At 41.0% G+C, this 13,574-nt stretch overlaps 1 protein-coding gene across 1 annotated transcript in view; it reads right to left on the bottom strand.

Moving 5' to 3' along the window:
• Positions 1–2,920: 2,920 nt before the first annotated feature.
• KCNC1 (potassium voltage-gated channel subfamily C member 1) overlaps positions 2,921–13,574 on the bottom strand; it is a 98,166-nt gene continuing 87,512 nt past the window's right edge. The window contains exons 3-4 of the mRNA XM_010163060.2: positions 5,853–6,041; positions 2,921–3,003 (exon numbers count right to left, since the gene is read on the bottom strand). Of these exons, the coding sequence (XP_010161362.2) occupies positions 2,939–3,003; positions 5,853–6,041 (254 nt within the window). The 3' untranslated portion in view covers positions 2,921–2,938. The remainder of the gene's footprint in view (positions 3,004–5,852; positions 6,042–13,574) is intronic.

The raw sequence follows: 13,574 nt of genomic DNA, 5'->3' as shown, positions 1-13,574 counted from the left end.
TGTACGTGTAGAAGGTGTGACTGAGGCGTGCTTTTAATGTTAGCAAGTAATAAACTGCTAATTGCCAGTGGGTTCAGATGAAGGACCAGCATCGAGTCCTATAGCTGGAGGTCCACTGCTGAAAGCTGAGTTTGCAGAGGAAGAGACATGGATGTTCGTTTCATGCAGGAAAGAGGCAGAGAGTAACTGAACTACAGAATGTGCTTCTGCTCTTATGATGGTGTGAAGTCAGAAGTAGTCGGTGGCATTATCCCAAGTTTGAGGTCAGAATCTAGCCACATGTTGAGTTTTAGTGCTTTAATCAAGATATATACCTCCTGTGGTGGGACTGGGCAGGCTTGAAGGAGTTAGTGTTTTACTCACAATACCGCAGCAAAAGCTCTGTAAATGTAAGGCAGCTGGGATGATGTGGTGAATTTCTCACAGGGTTCAGTGTCAGGATTCAGTGCAACAGCTCCTGCAGTTTTCCAGTTGTGCTGTGTCCTGTTGTGCAAGGAGAACTCTGGTCAGATGGACCTTAAGGTTGAGAGTGTCTCCCGAAGGGCTGTGGATGGGAAGAGCTGTTCTGTTTCTGAAGGGTTTATAGAAGTCACCCATAAGACATGGTTACTACAAATCACAGTAAGCCAAGAGGAGTAGCTAAATGAAAGTGGGACTGGCAGATGTGAAAAGTAGCACAGAATGACAGTTGCTTTACAGCATGTGTACCCAACCTCTTAGCTAAGGTCCATATATATGCAGAGCACAGGGGAAAGGGAAGACCTACATGGGATTCACAGGCCTGAAATATTGGTATTCCTAACCAGTAATGGAGAATTTGAGCAGCCTTCACGCTGGGCTCTTGAGTTAGTGTTTAATAAAAAACACGGTAGATAAATCTGTTTCTGGATTCTTAATACATTATAAGAAGAAAGTTTGTTATTTAGACAACTTTCAGATCCTGGATTAAGCTGGATCTTACCTTTGGAGGTAAGAATTGCCCATTTGTCAGCTGAGAATAACAGTATAGAAACAGTGGGAGAAAAATATTTCTTGGGTGAAAAGGTAGTCAACTGAAGTAGAAATCAAGTACAGAATGCTACACCAAGGACTGCAAAGGAGGTTTCTAATTATGTACAAATGCAGATTATCAGCCTTTCTTCTATTCCTAAAACACAGTTTGCGGTCTTCCTTGATTTTCGTTTTGGAGTAGAGTTTTGTGAAGACAGTGTCCAGCTGTGGTTGTTTTTTTGTTTATAGTTTAGCACTTACCAGAGCCATGAGTGTTTCTTCGGGGTTTTTTAGGTTGAATCTCTACTGCCTCCAGATGACAGGGATACTGTTCCTTTACGTTTCTGTTCTCATCAGCAGTCGCAAATGTCGTAGCTTGTCTAGAAGGCTGCCAGCTCTTTTGAAGCTCCTCACGTGAGGATAAAGGTGTGTCCCTCCTTAGAGGAGTACTGTACAAAGAACGCTCATGCCACTAGAATGCTGATGACACATAGTCCCTAGTTGCCATTTGTAGGATCTAAAATGAAATATAATCCGATTGTGTTCCTGGGTTCTTACTGCTGCGTGTTTTGTGTGGCAAATAAAGTACAATTCAGGCACCTGGATTTCTTTCAGAATTCCCTGTCGGGTGGACTGCTTTGGCTCAGGGAAGGACGGGGCCCAAAGAAGTAAGAAAAACTGAATTCATTTAATCAGCTAAAAAGACAAACTTTTATTATTGTTGGGGAAGGAAAGGAAGATACCTAGATAATTATAGGGATTTTTAATCTTCCCTTGTAAAATTACTAATGGTGTGAATTCTTCAGACATCAGTTGTATCAAGTGTTTGCAGGCTTCATTTATTATCTACTAACCAAAATTAGCATTGTAGAACCAAAGCAATACCAAGCTTTTCTCCTACATTTCTGTTGAGAACACTGTATTTATTCAAGATTTTAGAAGCAAGTCTCTGGAAACCCCTGATCGTTTCAGAAAAGGATTCCCCTTTACACTATACAGCAGGCACTGAAACCATGATACAAAATTTATTTCATGCTAGAATTGTTTTGCATAACATTGTGCATGCATTTTACTCAGTACTAAATTGCATACAATGCTGTTGTCTTGTTTCTTAAACTTTGAGACCATTTATACTTGAGTATTTTCCTGATTTTGTACTATAAGTCCCAGTTTTAAAATAACACCTCTTTTGTTTAAAATTCATACTGATTACTTAATATGAACAATTTATGAAGGGTCTTTATGTTGGATCTATACATCAATAAAATACAACATAACCAGAGCTGGAAAATTAAATCTAGACCAGCTGTTACTGTCAGGTCCGAAGGAAGGTCCCATGTGTCACAAGCATGCCAACAAAAACAGACAGGAAAAAGTTTTTCTTATTTTTATACACTTCTAGGTGGATTGAAAGTTCTTGATTTCCACGTCGGTGTGATGAACTGTGAAGGCGTGGTCAATATGACCGATGACTGCCAGATTGCACTTTTTTAAAACCATTACTCTGTATCTTGTATACAAAAAGAAGCGATCCATAGCAAAGAAATGTACAGTTTTATAATGTTTTACATTTTGGCTACAACAATGTATGTAAAAGTAAAGAGCTTTGAAAGAAAATATATAACTTTGCTTTTTTTTTTTTCTCCTTAATCATACATTTGCAATGTTTCTTTTTTTTTTTTAATTTTTGTCTTCATGCAATTCATGCTATGGAACAAAAAAATAGATTTCAAAAAAAAAAAAAAAAAAAAAAGGATCATCTACAGTTTGGTTACATTTTGGCCGTAGAAAAAGCCTGCATCTCTAGTACAACTCCAAACCCATGAAGAATCATCCAGAAAACCTGCATGGAGCGAGTTAACTTTGTCCAAAGGAGAAGGTCTTCTATGCCTGCACAGTTCCACACAGATGTTTATTAGCCATCAATGTTCATCTCCATCTCGCCTTGTCAGGTCACTCTGACTGCCTCTGTTGGCATATATTTAGCAATGACTGGACTTTCTTTGCAAAGATCTGCATGTAAAGAATACAATCAGTACTTGAGCTTCTTCCCTGTGCTTTTCACATCAAGCTCGGCATCTTAGTTTTAAAGGAAGGAGGAAAAGGTGACATAGCTACATGCAGAGGCAGCCATATTCTTCTTCAACAGGATTTATTTTTTTTTCCATGCAGTCAGCCAGACTGAGACCTCTCTACAGTGTGTCTGAGTATTGCTTTCAGCTTTAAATAGGCGCCCATGCATAGTTTCATCCTACTGTGCTTGTTGCTCAAACTCCTGCAGGGTTCCTATGGCTCAAAAATATCCTGAGAAAAGCAAAATCTTCCATCGTTGGCATGTTTCAGCATCGACTAAATGCCTAACCCATTCCATACAGAGCCAGTAGATCCACCATTAGCCAAGTAAGCATATACTAGCATGATGCACCAGGAAGGAAACTTATCTGGTGCATCTACCCTTCATCATATGTACTGATACCATGCAGCACGTATGGCCCACCAGTGCTATGTAAATGCCTGCCTGTTGTCATCTGAGTGCTATTTAGGAGCGTTGTCACCTAGCATCAGTAGTAACACCGTTCCCAGCAGGTGCTACTGTGAGACATTGCATCTTCAGACTTAGTCACCTGGATTATATGCAACATAGCATAGGCTAATTGAAAATAAAGCTTTTTAGACCATTCTCTGCTACTGATCCATGCTACAAAATTGATGGAATGGGAGACCAAGAACGTCTCACTGGACTAGGAGAGCTGTAGGGCGCAGACACTGAGGATAATCCTATCGCTTTTCCACTTATGCCAGCTATGCTGTTAAGGCTCCGTGACATTTCGTAACCTTCATTTAAAAGAAAAATGCAAAGTACAGCATTGGATCAATGACAGAATGGACTAAGAATGAGGTCAACATTGTAGCCAGTTCAATAGCATCTGCATGCATGGACATGCCCAGAGTAGTATCGCTTGCAACATGTCAGAAGGCCATTGAAGTACAGAACAAGTTTTAAAAAAATTAAAAAAAAAAAAATATATATTGAAAAAAAAAATGTCATCATTTCTCAGGGATGATCAGGCTATGTAATTGATCCTACAGGCAGCAACATGGTTGTATCCTAAAGAAAAAAAGAGTCAGTGGGAGGGATTTTCTCTGTCTCCATCATACACTCAGTCACACCTCTCCTTTCTGCTTCATGCATTTTAACCTCAGGCAAAATTAAGGTTTCTGGTATCTTTAGGGGCGGGAGGGGGAAAAGGCAGCAAAATCCATAGAATTTATTGTGTTGCTGTAGAGATACTACTCCTTTGTTCTCAGCATGAAAAATAACCAACAACAAAAAACAAAAACCAAACCAAAATTGCATGCATTCAGTTTCCCTTCCTCCCTCCCTCCCCCCTTCCCTCCCCCCTTTGTTTTTCAGACATGCATGTAAACAGCTCAGCAAGTGTACAGAGAGTTGCACAAACTATGGATGAAATTCTGTTGGAACAACAATTAAGATGCTCTCAACGTGTTTCAAACAGGCCAACAATATGCTGACGTATATTACTCTTTAGCCAACCAGCCTCTGTCTCATTCAGTAACGAGAGGCGGTTGCAGTGCATCGTGAAAACCATACATTCCTCATCCCAAAGGATGTGCCATTTGGAGTGTTCCCCTGATCCACTGGAACCACCCGAACTCGCCCAGCCTGAATGAGCGTGGCCAATCCTTATCCAATACAGAATCAAGTAAAACGCTTTGCTACAAAGGTAAATTTTAGAGGATATACTTTCATATGAAAGTCTTGTGGTCCAACTACATCTTTGTTGACGGTAAGCTTTAAACTTGTAGATACATAGGCTATCTCTAACTGGCATTTACTATAGCTATTGCCCATCGTACAATGGCACATGAGAATTCTAAACTCCATACTCGGTGTATGGTTACATCGTACAATCTTTACAGCTTTAAAATGGTGACTATATCATATACTATATACAGTACACCAGTGATAAACACTGGTTTGGAGAGAAAGATTTATTTTCCAATTTTCCCATTCCTTATCAACTTTGATGCATATATATGTAACTCTGATTTTGGTTTGTATGGTTTCCTCATGTTAAATTATTTAAACAAAACAGCCTAATTTAAGAAGGGAAGGTTTTTTCATTTGATTTGACTTCTGTTGCTACATAGATTAGTCTGACCATTAGCAAACTAAAATGCGGTTACTTCTGAGAGATCTGTAGCTGTCAGAAGACTGAGAAACTAACTAGTAATGATTTATTTATGAAAGTGATTTTAAATGGATTATTTCCCAATTGTAAGACACCTGTGCTAACAGATGTTCTTGTATGCTTCTCTTTCTCTGTCGAACTGAACAGCTATGAATATCCAAACAATTTGTTTTAGTGCTCTGCCAAAGTAGCCAAATAATCACTTCGTATTTCTTGAGGATGTTTTGCTTTTGTGTTTTATCTTTTCTGTCTGCCACCTCCAAGTCTGTGCTCCTCAGAGCCTGGTAAGATCTGTGAGCTTTCCAAGTGGCAAACCTTCATTGCTATGAAATGTTAATTGGCCTCTTCTTGGAGGATGGGCTAATTTAAGGACATTGTAGAGCATCCTGCACTAAAGCTTACTGCACCAGCTAGGGTGGAAGACTCGACTGCCTAGCATAGCTGCATGGGGTAGTTACAGCTCCTCAGGGTTTTCTTTCTGAAAGAAATAGGTTAGAAACTCCAAATGCAGACATCAGGTGGTGGTTTCCAGCCCAAACGTGCATCTCTACAGCAAGCGCACTATTGCGTGATACAGCTACAGCTGGCTTTCTCTTATTTATTGTCAACGGTTGCTAACTACATGGTTCCAGGACCCCAGCTACATACCCTTTCTTATTCCTCCATCAGGCGGGCAGGGATATTCCCCGGTTGATAAGAGGAAGCAGGGTCCATATCTCTCCCGAGTGCCAGAGCGGGTAAAGGGCAGGCCCTCATCAGGCGTAATAGCCTGGTCTATGTGGGGACAGTCTTCATTTGCCAGCGCCGCCTTGGCCACCTCACCATTCAGTTTCGAATCTTCAAACATATAAGCAGAAGGCTATTGAAACACTATGCACTGTTTATTAGAGTTCCAGCTGCAAATTAAGGGTTCACAGCTAAAGAGTTCTATAGCAACACTATAAAAAGTAGCACATCTGTCCTAGACACTGCATTCTTGTGCACTGCACCGAAATAAAAGTCTGTTAAGTGGGAGGAGAAACAAAAGGTGATCGCGTTAGGTGTAACAGCAGCCACCTGTACTTCCACATAGAGGGGCAGTTTCAGAAACAGGCGTGCATTGGTTCCTAGTCCTGCGAGCAGAAGACTGCGGTTAGAAATCGGGTTATGTGTTTGCATGACATCAGATGGTGCATGAATGACCTGCTTATCATGAAGCCTACTGTCGCTCAGAGCTTTGGAGAGGCAGTGGACTGTGGGGTGTGTTTTAGTATTTGAGTATATTCTGTTTGTACCCATTTATACTTGTGTGTAATGTTACTGGGGGGAGAATTCCTGCTCTTCCTCTCCCCAGAATTTATCCGGATTGTTTTATAGCATTCCCGGCATCAGTCGTGCAGAATGGCTCCACGTGTTTTAGACACACAGAGTACGTTACGTATGGAAATACAACAGCAGAATGTGGACTTAAAAAAGCCAAACAATTTTCTGATGTTTGCCTCTGAAACACATACAGTGTTTGCAATGCCAGCACGGGACACTACATATAGAAAACACTACAGCAGGCCATAAATTTGGAAAACAGTAAAATTTACTGTCAGATGTAAATAATGAAAATATAGGTTGTCAGATTTGCCCATTTTGCTCCACGCATTCCCATGAGGATAGACTGAGAGCAGTATGTTTTCTCTGTGTGACTTGTTTGACATTTATAAAACAATTTAAAGTGCTATTTAGTGTAGGATTTATTTTAGGGTTTTAAAGTGCAAATAAGTGTATTGAGAATATACTCGAAACATGGCACAGCTTGATATGAATATTTTGGTTGAAGGGAGGGAAAAACAGTCAAAATGTGCTTTCTGAAGTTTCACAAATGCTGAGATCTGGTAACTGAGAGGTATTGGCAGCATCCTGTACCTCGGTTGCACAATGCTTATTACCTAGACACTGTAAGGCAATGGGTGGTCCTGCAAGTCTTTAAGGAAAGACAAACTCAATGGATAACACTTAATGGCAGTGCCTCTTCCAGGTTTGCATACTAGCTTGTTCTGAACACTACATGATCCTGTCATTTATTTGTCAGTGGTTTTAAAGTGAAGGAATAAACCAAGCCCAAAAGAGACAATACATTGGGTAGAGTTTGGAGATAGGATTCTGATCCTCTGGTTTCAGATGGACAACGTAGATGAGTAACAAGCAAAAGCCTTTTCAGGTTCCATTCGTTGCTTTGCACACACACTTGAACACACACACAGGTGACACATACTGTGTATCTATCCGTGCACTAGTGATTGTATTTTATACCTTTACTTTTATTTAGCTGTCATTGGTTTGTCACAACATAAACAGTCTTTTCTGCAGATCTCGCCTCTGCCTCCTTTCTTCTTCATGCAGAATTAGTAAATTATTTCCCCAAAGAGGGAGGTTGTAACATTTTGGTTTGTGAGCAATGAAATGATTAGGTGTCTTGATACATTTTAAAAACTGGTAAAAGCTATAGGTGCATTTTAATACTTGTAGATACTAATTTCAATAGGATTCTAAGGTTTTAAGGTTGCACTGAGTTGCAGTTCCTTTCTGTTTGTAATACCCCTTGCTGTATTTAATACCATTCTTTGCACAGAAACCCAGCGCAGCTGCCGTAGTAACTGTGACATTGCAGGTATTGAGCTGTTGATTTACAAATCACTTAACTGTATTTGGGGAGAGCTGCTGTCCTCATGGGGATGAGCAAAGAACTGGGCTTCTTCATAAGCCTCTACTGCTACAAGCTGATGGCTCTAATCCTGAAATGAGGGAGGCAGCTGTGTCAGCAGAGCTCTGCATTGACATCTCTGAGACTTCCACTGCTACACCTGAGCCTGGGTTTGCAAACTAAACTGTTAGTGAGGGAGGGGGCACTGGTCTATTTCTGGAGCTCAAAACAGCTCTGAGCAGAGTGGTTGTGGGTAAGGCTGTTTGCTGGTAACAGCCATTGATCCTTTTGGAAGCAGCTTGCAGGCTCTCTTGTGCTTGAATGACAAGAAAATTGACCTTGGAATTAATTTCTTAAATTGCATTATACATCCCTAGCAACTTGAGCTGGAACTTGCTCTTGCAGCCTCCTCAGGATCCCTCAGCACTGAGGAATTTTTCACTGTACTTGTTGAAAATCCACAACCTTGTTATTTTATTTCTATTCAGTAGGAGGAGAACAGAGTTGCTGGAGATGCAGGCAAATCACTGAACCTTCCTACTAATACCCCTTGAATATTCCGCGCATGGGCCACGTTCTGGATGGCAGTGTGAATCCACAATGAGAATTTTGCCAGAAAGTTAGGAAGCAGAGAGATTACCAGCACAGAAGACTGCATCTATTGCTGTTGTATATAAGTAAGTGTTAAGAGTAGTTGTGTTCCAAACCACTGTCTGTAGCACCTGATTCTCTGAAGGTAGAACTTGGCAATCACATGGTATTGAATATGGGATTATTCTGTTATGGGAATAAAGAAAACATTACTGATGTCATCAGCCCACAGTTAGAAGTTCCCGTTGTTTTCATTAGCAGATCTATATGCTGAACAATTTCAGGAATTAGGTCTAAAGATGGAATGAAATGATGTTATTTTAGGTTGATTTCTCAAGTTTCAGTTTACATGCTTGCTTTTTCTGCGATTGACAGTGGGTCTGAGAGAGCTCCAGATAAAGCAAAACTACTGAAACCGTTACTGTCTGGTGACTACCAGTCTAGTTAAACCAATGACAACTACTTCTAGGTGCTGAAAACTTCTAAGGTTTGGTTCTGGCCTACCAAATTCATGTGAGTCTTTCCATCCCTGCTAGCAGAATCTGAATTAGGCTTGTACAGTGTTTTTTGTTCTCTAGGTTCTGTTTCATGAAGAAAAGCCAACGTTATCATCTCTGTTTTACAGATGGGCGAAACTACCATGCAGTGAAGTGCGTTGCCCACTGCTATGTAAGAGGTTATTTACAACAAAATCCTCTGACTCTCAGCTTGGCACCTTATCTCCATAATTGTTGTATCTGTGAATACCTAGTTAACTGCACCAGCTTTAAACATTCTCCTGCAGAGATTTGGCTGAGAGGCTAAAGAAAGTACTCAGCAGATCTCCCAGGTGAGTAGTTTTATTTCACAACTACCTCATTTGTGTGGTTTTCACTTTCTTTTTTTCCCCTGTCTCATCTATCTCCATTTGCAGAAAAGCACTATTAAAATGCCTTGGGTGTTTCCAAGCAAACACTGAGTTTCAAAATGGGGGAGAGGGACTTGGGGGGGGTGGGGGGGGGGGACCACCCCAAAAAACCCACTTATAAGAACCACTGGATTTTGCATCAGTATACTCTGCTTATTGTGGAGAAGCACAGTAGAGACTGCCCGTGTACTTGCTGCCTGACTCATCTCTTTTTGTCGTAGCAAATGGTTGCATCATGTCCTAGTGACTTTGAGTGCTGCTGGTTTTGATTATAAGCTGGGACGTGGCACTGAATCTCCACCTGCTTGAACGGCATCTTATGTTCAGAGCATCAGTGGACATAATTGTACAATACACTCATTGAGCTCAGTCTGTGGAAGCGTGGCACTTGTATGTAAGCAGTTCCTACACTGGGAAGGTGACTCCAGTCCTCCTCCCTTAAGCAAACACTGTCATTCTCCAACAGCTGCCAAGAAACAAGTTCCCAGTCTACCCTTCTTACTTCAGGTGTCTTCAGGAATGGTGTGTGGGCCAGGGATGGTCCCAGCTCACACTGCTTCCTCTTGGGGTTGTAGCTGCACCCCTTCCTTTGTCTCCCATGTGTCTACAGAGCTGTGAAGTGATCACTTGCCCCAAATACTGGATGAGTTTAAAGGCACTATTAGGGTGGACCATTTTCAGTTCTTACAGGATTGGAAATCCATTGCCTTTTCCAGTCCTTATAGGAACTTCCATAGCTCATAACTACTTTGACTGAAACAGGACTGAGAGAAACCCCACCATTCATAGCATGGTATGCATGCATATTTACCCATGAGTCAATACCAGAGAATCTGGCTGAGGTCTGGCTGAGAACCATGCCAGGTTCTTTGGTATTGTACTAAAGAAGATGGGGTCTTCTCAGCCCCAGCTCAGAAGCACAGCAATTGAGAGACATAGCGCTGTTTCCTTTGGTCACATTAGGTCACTGGCATTCTCTTCCAGAAGAACACAGTCTTCCTCCCAGCTACCCTTGTTTAAGGATTAAAAGAGACAAGGATGCAGCTTGAGTACCTAAAACTTCCCTGAATAGTTATTTGCCATTCCACAAAGACTCGAGGGACTCAGAGGTTCTGCAGCCATGATACAAGGGAAGGGGTTGAAAAGCAGGAAGGAGATGGGAGCAGTTGCGTGCAAACAGGGCCAGAACTGAGAAAGGAAGTTGCTTGAAAGATGAAGATCTTTCTACTGGGGAGACCTTATCTGATTGAAGTTACAGTCCACACCACCACCCCATGTACACCTTAAAATTAATCTACAGATTGTCTAGATCTCAGCTGTGCTCTTACAGCTCTGCTCCCAAACCCGGGATTGCTGTTATTATGGTCTGTGGATAGTCTCAGTCCTGACCAGCTGAGGGTCTGTTCTGGTTCTCATTCAGAGCTTGGGAGTCATTTTAATTTGCTCATTTTAAACCCCTGCTGCTAACCCTAACATGCACAGTAGCTGCCTGAAGTCCCTTATAAAGAAGGATCTCCATGAGAAGCCTCACAGCACAGACCTTTAATCCAGCTGCATCCCTGAAGAAAGTAATGATATGTTGTGCATTGAGTTAATTACTCTTCTGTTTTTCAGCCCCCCTGCACTTTTCTGGTGATATAAAAGGGCTGGTAATGTGGCAGATGTTAGGTGTGTCATACTACACTAGCAATGGGAAACTCTCTTGGTATGATGGTTTCCCCTCTCTCTTGAGCTAGTGACAGTACAGGAATGGAGGGGGCATGGCCAGGGTGAGGGTAGAGATCTGCTGTGCTCTGGCTTTTCTTAGCTACAAACCTATTAGCTGGAAGTGGCAAGTAGAACAGCTGTGAGGCTGCTGTAGTTGCTGGTGGAGGACAGATTTTCCCAGTTGTCTTTATTCTAGAGAAAATGCAAATGCTTTACATGCCTTTTTGCATCCTGTTTTTGCAGCATCGCTTTTGCCTGATACTTCTTTTGCTAAGAAGATGATTGTGATGAAGTTAAGAGTATGAATCCAAGTATCCAAAGACATTTACTTTGATTTGTGGAGGGGTTAAGCGCTGCTCAGCATCTGAAAATACTCATTGACTTTATATCCCTACATTTCTTTCTGAGATGTTGCATGGAAAGGAAACATTTACAGTTCAATTGCATACTCTCTTGAGTCTCTTTAATTCAAATTTCACTCCTGCTAGCAAGTTGTTTCTGTTTTCGTTGCCTGGATAGTGTTTACTGTCCATTAATATTCATTGGCCACTCATCAATTGCATCAGTATAAATCACTTTTATTTTTTTATACTGGACTCCATCTAAACTCTGCTGTGCTTCTTCACTGATTAAGGGAGGATCAGAGCATAATAGTGAATTGGGAAGTAAAGGAACTGCACACTGAGAAAAATTTGCTTTTCTTGAGTTAGTACATGGTTATAGTGATTCTGAGTTAGCACAGAATTTACTGACAAGAATATAATTATTAGCAATAAACTCCACACTGTCTAGAAAATGATCAGAAATGTCTATCAGCTATTTTTATCATTCTTTCAAAGTAGTGTTTGGGAGTAATTGGGGGAGATCGTAACAAGATACTTTGCTCAGGACCTGATTCAGCAAAATAACAATTATGCTTCTGTGCCAGACCATCTTCAGCTACAGAAATCAATTTTTATGGGCTCCAAAGCCTCATGCAGGATTAAGAAACATGGATCCCATGGGTAGGGGCTCATTTTTGTTGTTGTTAAGTCAGGTCCTTAAAGAAATATAACTATATTAAATTAGAAAAAGAATTATGGAGAAGATATATGACCACACAGACAAAGGATGATGAAATGATGAAATGATGGCTTGGAGAGTATGGAAGGAAGTATAGTATAGAGAAGAACAGCATAAAAATGAGTTTAAACCTTTGAAAATGAGTAATGATGCATCAGCATGGGCACCACTGGTTTTCAAAATGGCAGTGAAAAAAATCCTAAGTTGGTAGGTTTGGGAATTTTTTTCTGCTGGAGAGTAATGAAAATTATTTTTTCCCATGCAGACTATCTGAAAAAAAGAAGGTAATTTATCTAAGTAGTTCTATTGTCATACCAAGTACTTACTCTTTGCATTAATACCTCGCATCAGGTTTTGTGTCACAACCTCAGTGAAGTTACCTATAATCTGTGACATTCCTTGTTCTTTTGCATTAAAGAACTGTATTGTAATCTCCTCGGCTGCCCAACATGGAGCTCGGGTTGATGGAAATTGGAGAAAAACTTCATAGAATAAAATGTGACAGTCTGTAACATACACAAGTTGCAAGCAACGTACAGTAATAACAAGTAAATGTTAACAAACAGAGCGAAAGAGAGAAAGAGAAAAAGAGAGAGAAAATGTGAAGAACATGTAAAAGAATTAAGATTCCTATATAACAACTCAATTTTAGTTACCCCAATATTCTAAGGCCATTAAAATAAAGATCTTTGTTAGTTCTAGGTATCTTTATTATAAAGTTTCCTGATTTTTATATTACTGCATACTTTGAAAGTTGCTATGCAGCTTTTCTGAGTAGATATCACACTGGTGGACTTTATAGTGGCACCAGAGCAGAATTTGGTATGCTACATGAATACGCAGAATCCTTCCGACCCAACCTACCTCTTCAACATTTACTCACCACCGTGTTGACCTGGGTCCCTCCAGGAAGCCGTGTCCCCCAGTAAAGGCACTCCAGTGGCGTGCCCGCCTCTCCCATTACTAACTGGCCAACATAGTAACGTCACTCCCAGAGAATATCACCTGTGAGAGGTACTACTTCTTGAAGTGAGGTGACAGTATGTTGGCTGCCTGCCTGTTGGTTCTGCTAGGGGAAATACAGGAGCTCTAGTTCAGTAGATCCAGTGTATCTTGCTATTACAGGTATTATTGGATATGTGCTTAATGCAATGTTGAGAACTGTTGCTCCTGGAAGTGCTGCATTGCAAAGAGCCCTGGGAGATCCTTCCTAGTTTTACCCTGACACTTCCGGGGTTTCACTTACACCCATCCTGGACTTCTGAGAGTTTCACTAACGCCATATTCTGTAGAGCACAGTGGGTCCTTGGCAGGTCAGGTATATGTTGCAGGAAAATGCTGCCAGGTGAGTCACGCTACAGTCTTACAGTTCTGACTGAGGAATACAGTATGATGATCTGTACAGTATGGAAGGTGTCTGAGACATGGA

This window comes from Antrostomus carolinensis, unplaced genomic scaffold (genome assembly GCF_000700745.2).
Source record: "Antrostomus carolinensis isolate BGI_N321 unplaced genomic scaffold, ASM70074v2 scaffold11812, whole genome shotgun sequence".
NCBI classification, from domain to species: Eukaryota; Metazoa; Chordata; class Aves; order Caprimulgiformes; family Caprimulgidae; genus Antrostomus; species Antrostomus carolinensis.
The sequence above is the reverse complement of the archived record's forward strand: the minus strand, read 5'-3'. Positions and strand labels throughout refer to the sequence as shown.